The sequence below is a fragment of the Hipposideros armiger genome, unplaced genomic scaffold (genome assembly GCF_001890085.2).
Source record: "Hipposideros armiger isolate ML-2016 unplaced genomic scaffold, ASM189008v1 scaffold_419, whole genome shotgun sequence".
NCBI lineage: Eukaryota > Metazoa > Chordata > Mammalia > Chiroptera > Hipposideridae > Hipposideros > Hipposideros armiger.
This window is the reverse complement of record NW_017731769.1, coordinates 1,045,054-1,056,641: the sequence shown is the minus strand read 5'-3', so window position 1 is coordinate 1,056,641 and position 11,588 is coordinate 1,045,054. Positions and strand designations below refer to the sequence as shown.

Below are 11,588 nucleotides of genomic sequence, written 5' to 3'. Positions count from 1 at the left end.
GTGGAAAGCGGCCGTGGGCGGAGCCTTCGGGTCCTCTCTTCGGTTGGGGGAGGGGCAAGGCCCTGCGAGCGCTTCCGGTTTCCGGCTGCGGGGGAAGGGGTGGGGCCAAGGCCGGAGTGGGAGAGTTTGGCGGCAGCGGCTGGGCGTTCGTGGTGTCTGTGGAAAGCTCTTGGTGAGCCGGGCCGCACGCCAGGGTGGGCTCGGGGGCCGCCGAGGTCTCCCAGCTCCTCGACGACAGGGAGCGGCGGGCAACGCCGAGAGTTCCGAGGGCGCGGGGCTGAGGGCTGAGCCGGGAGTGCGGAGGCAGGGGCGGGCTGGGGAAAGTCGGAGTGGCGGCGGGTGGAGCTGGGCTCTGGCGGCATCAGGGCCGGCCGAGGGGGGAGGTGGCGAAGGCCCTCCGGAGGAGCCGCTGGTGGTGGGATTTGGGGAGGGCGTGCCGGGCCAGGGCCACGTCGGGGGCTCGCACGTGGGGGTTCCCGAGCCAGGTGGGAGCTGTGACCGACTAGGGCTGCCGGGAGGGGCTCCTCTGGCTTCTGAGGAGACAGCTTCTTCTAGAACTTTCTCTAGATGGGCCCGTGAGGTGCTTAGTGGAGACCTGCATTTGCTCCTGGCCCTGATTCCCGCCCTCTAGGAGTCGCTCTTGTGGGCTTTTTGAGGTACTTCTAGTTCTCCGGCCCCATCGGAGGCAGACGCAGCAGTCGGAAGGCCTTTTAGCCTCCGCTCTAGCCCTAGAGGGAGCTGCTGGTTTTCTCTCAGCCCCGTTGGAAAGGGCTGGAAGGGAAGGGCCTCCTGTTTTCCCCGGGGCGGGAGGAGTGGGGGCACCTCGGCTTTTGGAGAAAGTGCGTTACTGAAATACTGCCGCCTCTGGGATGCCTAGGAGCTGGGAGCCTCTGCCGCAGAGCTCCCCGTGGCTAGGAGGGGAACGGGCCTGATGGATGTTGAGAATTTCCTTCTGTCTACGTAATCTTTATTAAAAATGCGTTCTCACTTAAACGGGCATAAGGAGTCTCTTGGACTGCACGGGGAAAGGAATTGTCCAGAAAAGGTGGCTCTGGACGGACGTGTTAACACACTTGCTAGGGAGCAGCAAAGTAACTCCGCCCCTTCAAGTGGGAGTCGGTCCAGCATTTGAGCACCATTGTCAAGTCTCCCTGCGGAGTTGAGCCCTGTTTCAGCCAGTGCTTTAAAGACCCTGAAGTAGAGTGCTGGGGTAGAGGGTAGCTTAGCTGTCCATCTCTCATGACTCCTCCTTCTGTGCCCTGTCAGGAAACAAGCTCACATCTCCCTGTTGGAAACCTAGCAACAGGATGAGTCTGCAGTGGACTGCAGTTGCCACCTTCCTCTATGCAGAGGTCTTTGCTGTGCTGCTTCTCTGCATTCCCTTCATTTCACCCAAAAGGTATGGCCTGTGGAGGAAGGAGGCAAGCAAGTAAGAGGGTGACTTGCTGAGCTCTGTAGCTTATGTGTGCAAGGTTGGTGGACCCTGGAAATGGGGCCAGACAGAAACAAGTAGAACCTGTCTGGGGTGGGGGTGGCAGGGGTTGTGTTTACTACTGCCAACCTTCCACACCATTCTGCTTTGTCACATCTTGCCGAGTTCCTTTACTGTGTACCCGGTCTTCTGGTCTTCAGAATGCCCCAAAGGGGAGAAGACCTAGCTCTGATTACGGTTCTGGGAATGATGCCCTCCTGCCTTCCCTTGGGTCCCTGAGGTTCAGGGGATGGCAGTGTGGGATCCGGAAGACTTGCACCACGGGGTCATGTTGCTGATTTGGTGACTTCTGTCCTCCTAACTAGTCTCACTGGCATTGTGCAGTAGCCTCATGAGCATTACTCAGCTTGTGAGGGGTGAAGCAATAGTCCCTTTCAGTGGACAGAGGGCCTCTTAAAAGTTAATTGGACATTAATTTTTAATTACATATAATATACATGAGCACATTGTTCTGACTTAAAATAGAACATTACCGATAAGACTGAGTCTCCACGGACACTTTGAAAAACTGTTTTTAATGAAAAATATAGACGCCTGATGTGATACAGTAGAAGTATACAGCACTGTCGAAGGACCATTCTTGCCAAAAGCCAGAGCTGAATCTTCACAGCTCGTACAGTTGGGAGGAAATGGCAGAGACAGAAGACCCTTTGGAGCTGCAGTCTGGGAAGCTTTATAGAACAAACAACTTGTCTGCAAAAAGTAAATTGGGAAAGCAAACCAAAGAGGGTGTAGGATGGGGGAGCTTATAGAATGAGAGATTTAAGATACTCCTCAACTCATTGCAGACTCAGAACCTGGTCAGTATGGAGTCAAACAAACCAGCTATTAAAAAATGCAACAATTGGACTCTGGGATTCTGACTCTGATAAAGATGGATTCTTACTGATTTTCTTGAGGTTTGGTGATGGCATTGTGATTACATTAACCATTTCCGAAGGTTCGTCTCTGATAGAGCTACATTCTGAAGTATTTGTGGAAGGAAGTGAAGGGAGGTCAGATCTGCTTCTAGATCTGCTTCTAGATGAACCAAGATTGGTCACATGGAAAAACAAAGAAATAATGTGTATGTGGCAAGCATTTTGAATACTACATAGGGGAATATAATGGAAATTAAGTTTCCCATTTCTTTCCTCAGAGACTACCAGTGTTTAAGACTGGTTTTCTATAAATTTCTACACATGGACAAGCATCTTTTTTAAACACTCTTGAGGGAATGTCACAAATTGGAAAATTGCAAGCAGCTGAGGCTGACTCTGTATGGGATATTTGGCCACTGGAGAAGACTGCAAAACTGGATTTCTCTTCTCAAGGCGCAGACCTCAAGTGTGTGTTCTTTCTCTTCAGCCCCTGTCCTTTTTGTTTTCTTCACAGATGGCAGAAGATTTTCAAGTCCCGCCTGGTGGAGTTGGTGGTGACTTATGGCAACACCTTCTTTGTGGTTCTCATTGTCATCCTTGTGCTGCTGCTCATTGGTGAGTGAGCTGTGGCTGAGGGCAGCTACCTGACGTAGACCTTTTGCCATGTTTCACATGTAGTGTGCAGCTTTGGCTTCTCAGAGACAGACCACTTAAGATAGCCACTGTTTTTCTCTTGGAGAAGAGGCTCTCTTCATCCATGAAGGGGGCACTGCTGGCAGGGTCACTTTGACCAGCAGTCTCTGTGGACCCTGTGAGGACCACCTCATGTCTTAGGGGCAGCTCCTCGGGTCGTTCCAGCACTGAAACTAAGAGAAGCTAACTGGCCCATGCTGACCTTGGTCTAAGTAGTACCACCCTCAAGTCACTTAGCAGCATCAGTCTCCCTCTCGATGCCTCAAATAGGCCACAAATAGGGGACTGAGTGACCAAGTACACAAGAAGCCTAGCTGGGAAGGGAACTGCCATGTCCTGTAGTATAGAGGGGACCAAGAGGTCTGGCAGCATATCGAGGGAGTGATCCCAGACCTCTGTGGACCTGGGTCAAACTGCAAGTCTTTTCAGGTCCTTCCAGCTCTGAAGTTCTATAAACTGCTCATTGAGGTGCATACCAGCAGGGGCTTGAAAGATAAACTGGTCCCATGGCCTTCTCAGGGATGGGGCCTAGGACGAGATGGTGCAAAGATGGAAGGCAAACATTTTGCGACGTGGTGATGGCGTGATTGTTCAGAGACCAGAATTGTTAGTGCAGCTCTCGTCTGGCTGTTAAATGTGTTTTGCTGTGGTTAGTGATCGATATGTCCCCCTGCTTGGACTCCAAAGTATTGGCTTGGCCCTGCTACAGACAGCAGTCCTATCTCCAAGGTGTGATGGTTGCTTAAGCTTAGAGCACTCCTCTCCCTAATCCCCAGCAGAAACTCTGCATGGGATGGGAGGCCAGGGCACCAGTTTAGGGGAACTTGCAGGGCTCCACCCACTAGCTGCAGCTTGAGGCATTTCTCCTTCCTCATGTTTTGGGGCCTGATGAGATATGTCCAGGCACGACTGCTTCTGAAGAGACCACGTGCTGCCTACCTATTTGTAGCCTTGTAGGGTGGGTGCCAGCTGCCTGCATACCTTGCTGTTGAAATACTTGGCAAGGCTCTGAGAGGTAACTCTTTTTCAATCAGGGTCCTCTCCCTGAGCAGCCAATGACCCTGCAGGGGGGGGGGTAGAGAATATACACATCCTCCCCTGAGCACAAAAAGCCAGGCTTTTCATGTGCTTTTGGTTTTGAATGTAGGGTGGGGTGAGAATTGGGGCAGGGAAGGACTCTGCTGGGGGTATTCCCTTGTCCCTCTGCAAACCAGACTCCACAAGCTCTCCATTTCCTAGCGCAACTGATTGGGCCAGGGAGGCCTTTGCAGAACCAAATAGTTAGCAAAGGCACCATTCTTTTTTGAAGTCAGGGAACTGCTCGAAAGTTTTAAAGAGACATCTGACTATGATGACAGGCAGCTTCCTACCCTAATGGTAAGAAACGTAATCTAGAGAGGCAGCTTCTAATCTATTGGATTGTCGGAAAAGTCATGACGCATTTTTGCACCGAAAAACAGAAAAATACATCATGACTTTTCCGACAGCCCAATGGCAGTGGCTTCTACAAATATGTTAGTAGCAAATACTAGGGAAGGGTAATGGGCATACCAGCTAGAGCTGCAGTCCTGGCTGGCTCCTACTCTTCACTGGAAGGGGCCTAAGGCAGATATAACGGGAGAGAGTGGGCGATGAGGGTCTAGGGTCAGCTGCCCTGGGCCAGATGCCTGAGATAGGGAGGGCAGCACTCTGCTGTGTGACTTGCGCTAGTATGGCGTAACACCTTCATCCCCAATCTGCTCTTTGCCTTTGGCCAAGGTGGTCCTTAAGGTGATGGGGTTCCTGGATACAGATGACTGTGTAGAAAAACATGTTTTTTTAATCACAAAAATAACATTTCTTAAAATTAAAAAATTTAATCTAGAAAGTTAAAGACCCCCATCATCCCAGGTCTCTGATACCCATCATTAATGCTTCATTGTGTATTTCCATAGGCATTTTGTATGCTGACATCTTTATTAATATACTACACAGTTTTGGATTGTGCATTTTTGCACTTACTGTGTCTTAGACATCCTTTTACAGCAGTCTCATTCTTTTTAAAGACTGTATAGTCTAGTCCTTTGGGATCCGTGGGGGATTGGTTCCAGGATGCCTGTGAATACCAAAATCTGTGGATGCACACTCAGTCTCTTATGGAAAATGGTGTGGTATTTGCATATAACCTATGCATTTCTTCCCATACGCTTTAAATCATCTCTAGATTACTTATGTAATACACGTAATGCTATGTAAATAGTTATTATACTGTATTGTTTAGGGCATAATGACAAGGGAAAAAAAGTACACGTTCAGTACAGGAAAGCCGTAATAGGCCTAAGTATATAATACACATCAGCAGCAATGTAAATTTTTTTTCCAAATATTTTTGATCCATGTTTAGTTGATACCACAGATGCAAAACCACACGGATACAGAAGGCCGACTTTATAGGCATACCTAAGAGATATTGTGGGTTTGGTTCCAGATGACTGCCTTCTTGCTGTGTCCTCACATGGGAAAAGGGGGGTGACGGTGCTTTTTGGGGGTCCCTTTAATAAGGGCACTAATCCCATTCTTGAGGGCCTTGCACTTATGACCTACTCCCCTTCCAAAGGCCCCACCTCCTAATACCACCCCATTGGGGGTTAGGATTCCACATAGGAATGTTGGGGGACAGGAACATGCAGTCCATAGCAAACAGGTGAGTTGCCCATTTTATATGCCTGCTAATAGTGTTGGAGAGTGCTCACTTCATGAAACAGATTTAACACAAAGGCACTGGTAAGGAGAGGCAGATTTTTACAGTGTAAGATAAGCTTAAAAACCAAGCAGTGTCAAACCAGGAGTTAAGGTCCAAATGATACCCATATAGTGATACCTTGCTCCTCTTCTATGGGAGTCTATTAATGGCTTTCTTTAGGTCGGTCTTTATGAACTGACTTAAAGAGATGTCTTGTGGGTGGGGAGAAAGTACTAGGTATGGGATGGTTCCAGTTCTACTTTACAGATGTGTAGATGTAAAAATATGTGTAAGCTACAGTACTGTATGTCTAACAGCAGCTCTCAGAGGAGCAGAGGCTGTTAACCATTCAACAGTTATTTGCATGCCCTTGTGTGCCCAGAACTGTGCTAGGCCCTGGGGATATAGTAGAAAAGATTTCTTTTCTCATGGAGTTTGTAATCTAATTTTGGGGAGGTGGACAATAAACCTGTAATTAGGGTAATTTCAGATAGAGGGTGTGGATTACCAGGAAAATAACATAGGGTAATGTGACCGAAAGTGACTGCTTGAGATAGGATGGCCACATATTCTGTACCTGCTAGAGGTGATTATGTTATGAGATTCTTTCTTCTTCTACATTTCTGGAATGTTTGAGCTTTTTTTTTTTTTTAAAGATTTTTATTGGGGAATTGGGGGATGGGAACAGCGCTGGGGAATTGGGGGGAAGGGGAACAGACAAGTTGCTGTCCTTTTGTTCTTCAGTCTAGTTGTGGAGGACATTGCTTCACTGGCCCAAGTTGGCACCATCATTGCACTCTTCCTGGGCGAGGCAGATCAGTCGCTGGCTTCTGGACGGCTGCTCACTGCGGCTGCTGGCCACTCACGCTGGCTGCTGGCCACACACGGTAGCCCATGGCAACCCACTGCAGCAGGGGCTTCAGCCTACGCCATGGACGGCGACTTAGGGCAGCCCAGCTGCAGGTTGAGCTGTTGTTCAGCATCTTAGCTGTGGAGGGCAGTGTCACTGGCCCTCATGTGGGATCCGAACCGGGGCCCTCTAGTGTCCCAAGCCAGCTCTTAACCAACGCGCCACTCGGCCGGCCCTGGAATGTTTGAGCTTTTGATGAGCACAAATTCCTTTTATAAAGTGAATAAAACAGTTTAAACAACAAAGCCCGTTATAAAGCTTAGAAATGAAAACCCTTTTAATCTTGAGCAGGCCTCCTCTGGTTCTTGCCTCTTAGGCAGCTCGTGCCTCCTTAGCAGGCATTTCCATAAACAGGACTGGCTTATCCGTATGGTGGTGGACAGCCAGCCCAACTTGAGATAAACAGAACCAGACATTAGGGGGGACCATGGGAAAGGGGAGCTGCTCCGGTCAGCAATGCCTCAGACTTGGTTAGCATCTTGACAACAGAGAGCAAACTTGTGGGTCTGGGTGGAATGGGGCCAGTGAGGGATGTGAGAAAAGCTGCAGGAGAGAGAGGGTCTGAGGGCAGAGCTCTGACAGGCATCCCCCCAGGTGTGTCTAGAAGGGGCAATAATGAATGGGAGATGGTTTGAGGGAAGCAAGGCCACCCCAACTCAGACCGCCTGTCCCAGCTGCATAGCTGGACTTGTCTAAGCGGGAGCTAAACTCTCTCTCCTCTCTGCTCCACTGTAGATGCTTTCCGTGAGATCCGGAAGTACGATGACGTGACAGAGAAGGTGAACATGCAGAACAACCCTGGGGCCATGGAACACTTCCACATGAAGCTTTTCCGTGCCCAAAGGAATCTCTACATTGCCGGCTTTTCCTTGCTGCTGTCCTTGTGAGTGGGGTGGGGTGAGGGGCTGTGAGTGGACCCCCTGGGTTAGCTTGTGACTTTGATTTCTCAGTCTTTGGCCTTGAACCGGAGCCCTGTCTGTGTGTTAGGGAGCCACACAGCTTCCCCAGAGGCCTCCAGTTCCCCCCTTATCTCCAGAGGCAGCGTGGAGAGTGGGAAAGGACTGACCAGGAGGTCAGAAGACCTGATTTCTGATTCTGTCATAACTGGCCACATGCTGTTTTAGGAGCTCGCTTTATGTACCTAGCGTGAAGTAAAGGATGAGGCGTTTCCTTACTCTGGGAGAGGCCCTTTGGAGTTCAGCTTAAAAGGGACTAATTAAACGGGGTTTTTGTGTATGGGGTCCTGCTCTGAGAAGAGTGGATGGAAGTGGCACGAGCGGGGCTGAGACCAACCCTGTGCCCTGGGCCTTCCCAGACGGTAGACCCGTCACAGGAGCATAATTGTGTTCCATGGCAGTATGAGTATTTCTGGGTTGGTTTTGTTTGTTTGTTTGTTTTGTTTTGTTTTTGGTAAGACTGAATGCCTTGATCAGGGCCCAGGGGGTGGCTAGTTGGGCAAGACTAGACTGATAGAAAGCACCTGTTTGAACTCAGGGCAGATTTACTGCCCCTTGTTCACAGGGGTTCAGATTGGGGGCCTGGCTGTTCTCAAGTGTGCTGACTGGCAGAGGGTAGACGTTGTGCTCAGACCAAGGGCTTCTGGAGTATTGGGAAGAGGCTCACCGTGAGGTTACTCAGAAGCAGGGTGAGCATGTGGATCCTTGGGCTGGGCGCGCCCACCTCTTGTCACCTGGAGATCCTTCTTCACCAGGCATTAGAATGACTACCTATCTGGGTTTCAGTTTTTCAGGAAAAAAGTCAGTGGTCCAGGTGAGCCTACCCTCTCTGGGTCAAAGTTGGAAAGTGGTGGGGGTAGCGCTGGAAAAGGCAGATAGCTCTTCAAGGTGAGCTGTCTGACCATAGACTCAGAAAGTGAGAAGGCTGGGAGGAGTCGAACTCAGACCCTAGAATTCTGGGTTTTAGGAAGCTCTGTAAAAGAAGACGATCTTGTGGGCTGAGACTGAAAGGGAGACAGGTCTGGGGGACCAGGTATCAAAACCATGATTCCGAGTCTACCTGCACAAGGGCTGAAGGGTGGGAGGACACAATGACACCACATTGTGAGGGACCACAGAGGCGCTCAGGGCTCCTCGGCCAGCTCAGCTCTCATCTGAAAGATAGGAAGGACAGGAATAAAAGGAAGGACTGTCCCAGAAGAGCGTGCAGAGCTTCAGAATAGTATTGGGAAAGTGAAAGCCTGCAGTGAGCTCCGGACTGTGAAACATGGTAGGACCTGGGGAGAAGATAGTCCCCTTGATGATTCTGTGTCCAGGAAGGAATGGCGGGCAGAAGGTCAAGGGTCAAGGAAGCATTGGGTCTATGAGAGGATTGAAATCCCAAGAGGGCGAAGGTACACTGGAGTGTCCAGCTTCTCTAAATGACTTCCAGTTGGACTTGATGACATTCTGTCTAGAGGCTCTTGTGATTGTTTGCAGATGGAATTGGCTGTTCCTTGAGGAATTTATTACAGGGCCAGACAGATTCTGGAAGACTTCAGACAGGCAAGCATCCAGTTTTCAAAGGAGGGAGAGGGTAGGTGCGGCAGTAACTAGAATGGGAGAGTCTGACCGTTCTCAAGCCATGGTCTAGAAAGAAAAGCTTGTGTGCTTTCAGAGAAAAGAGGCATCGTTGACAACTACTGTGAATTCCTAGAGAGCCAGTTCTCTCAGTCTGCCTGTGCCTTCTGTTGAGCTAGTGTATGGATTTTCAGTAGAATGATTGCCAGGCACATATTCAATTCTTCTGGATCAGATGCTGAAGTGTGGGCCAGGTAGGCGCTGGCATACCTGTTGTTGGGTGGGGTCCGAACTCCCATGAGTGGCTGCCCCATGGATCAGCTCCATCCAAATAGAGGCCTCAGGAGCTTGTGCTCCACCTCCTGACCCACTCAGTGTTCTCTGCTGAGGACTGTTGTCATGGTGAGTAGATGCAGGGAGAGATGGAAGCTAGGAGGAAGTCAACAGCAGGCAGGTTAGCTACCGCTCAGAATCCTTGGCGGTCTAGATGGGTTGACCTATGGGGCCAACCTAAATGAGACTTGAGTTTTAAACAGGGAAACATTTGTAAACATGCATGTTAGGTTTATAAAGGGCCATGTAGATAGGGCCAAACAGGAACTCGAAGGACTTGGGGTCATGGCTCATTGTAGAGATCAGTAGGAGTTAGTGGCCGAGCTACTGCAAAAGCCGATGAACCTGAGTGCCCTTCAGTGAAGGCTGGGGCTGCCAGGAGGGAGTCAGCCGGTGCTACCTGGAGGGTTTGCATGTAGGGCTCCACTTTGAGAGATGCTGGCAGAGTGCAGAGGGTGCTGTCACAGTGGTGGCAGATACAGTGATGTTTATTCCCCACATACCGGGGCTTCAAAATCTCACGCTCCTGACTTCTGTTTTTGTGATCCCTTCCAGGGCAGCTATTATGTGGACTGGGGACAGTGGGTAGCCAGAGGAGTGAGTGTGTGCTTGGCTCAGTGTTTTGACAAATGTAGACTCAGGTACCACCCCCACAGTCAGGATATAGAGCAGTTAACAGTTTCATTTTTAACCTGAAGGTGTGGCTTCAAAGAAAAGCAGTCCTCATTTTCATCCTGTGCTATTCCCAGAGGGAGGCACAGAGCCTGGGAGAAGAGTGAACTCTGGGCCCACCATTCCTATCTGCTTTTGTAATCCTGCTCTGTTCTCTGTCGTATTAGCTGCCTCCCCCACTTTGCGGTGGACTCTCCATTAGACAAGCACGTAAGGCTTTGTCGAATTCCATTTTAAACATGGGACACAGTAACTTCTTGGGCCTGGTTGCTCTAGCAACCACACATCACAGTGAAAAGGTGCCGCCTGTGTCTGCCACACCCTCCCATGTCCCCTGTCCAGTAGCTGATCAAAACAGGACGTATATACTCCTCCATAGTCTAGGGGTCAGATCCTATATGGTGGCTGTGGTGCTTGAGCGTCTCTCTGCACAACATTAGCCATAGAAATGTTCTTGTCCAAACTTGGTGTCCACACAGCCCATATGCAGCTTACAGGAAACACTTTAAAAACTAAACAGTCTATCTTTGTGATTCTGAGTACAAAAGTTATACCTGCTTATTTTAAAATAAAGCCCCTCCAAACTTCAAATAATATGGAAATGTCGGGCGAGAGTGAGTGCCCTGTAGTCCCATCCCCAGAGACAGCTACAGGTAATAATTGGGTTGTTTCTGAACTTCTTAAAAATAGTCTTTTCCATCATGTTTAAGTTTTCTCTTACAAGTGCTGTGGATTTTTTTCCCCCTCTGCTTTGACTTGCCTTTTTTACCCAACAATTTATCTTGGCAGTTTTTCCAAATGACACACACAAACCCATCTTACTCTTCTTAATGGTTGTGTAGTGTTCTGTCATGTGAGGGGATTGTCGTGTGTTTAATCCATTCCCTGCTGACAGATGTGTGAGCTGGTTTGAAATGTTATTTTTTATTTTCTTTTTAAAAAGATTTTATTGGGGAAGGGGAAGAGCCAAGTTGCTGTCCTTCAGTCTGAGTTGTGGAGGGCGCAGCTAGCTCAGCTCCAAGTCCAGTCGCCATCTGGCTGCCCGTCGGCAGCTCATGGCCGCTCAGCTCAAGGTGCCGTGTTCAATCTTAGTTGCAGGTGGGCACCGTCCCATGCGGGAGTTGAACTGCCAACCTTGTTGTTAGGAGCACGTGCTCTCACCAGCTGAGCCATCCTGCCACCTGTTCACAGCTCAGCGATAGCTCAGCTTGGGAGCAGCTCACTGGCCCATGTGGGAATCGAACTGGCAACCCTGTTGCTCAGAGCTTACATTCTTTTTTTCTTTTTTTTTTTTTTAAATTGGGGAATTGGGGGATGGGAACAGCACTGGGGAATTGGGGGAAGGGGAACAGACAAGTTGCTGTCCTTTTGTTCTTCAGTCTAGTTTTGG

At 49.5% G+C, this 11,588-nt stretch overlaps 1 protein-coding gene across 1 annotated transcript in view; it reads left to right on the top strand.

The window, feature by feature from the left end:
• The first annotated feature begins 66 nt into the window (after nucleotides 1-66).
• The window catches only part of BCAP31 (B cell receptor associated protein 31), a 29,019-nt gene continuing 17,497 nt past the window's right edge, over nucleotides 67-11,588 (top strand). The window contains exons 1-4 of the mRNA XM_019664327.1: nucleotides 67-172; nucleotides 1,267-1,399; nucleotides 2,867-2,967; nucleotides 7,413-7,560. Coding sequence (XP_019519872.1) covers nucleotides 1,308-1,399; nucleotides 2,867-2,967; nucleotides 7,413-7,560 — 341 coding nt within the window. The 5' untranslated portion in view covers nucleotides 67-172; nucleotides 1,267-1,307. The remainder of the gene's footprint in view (nucleotides 173-1,266; nucleotides 1,400-2,866; nucleotides 2,968-7,412; nucleotides 7,561-11,588) is intronic.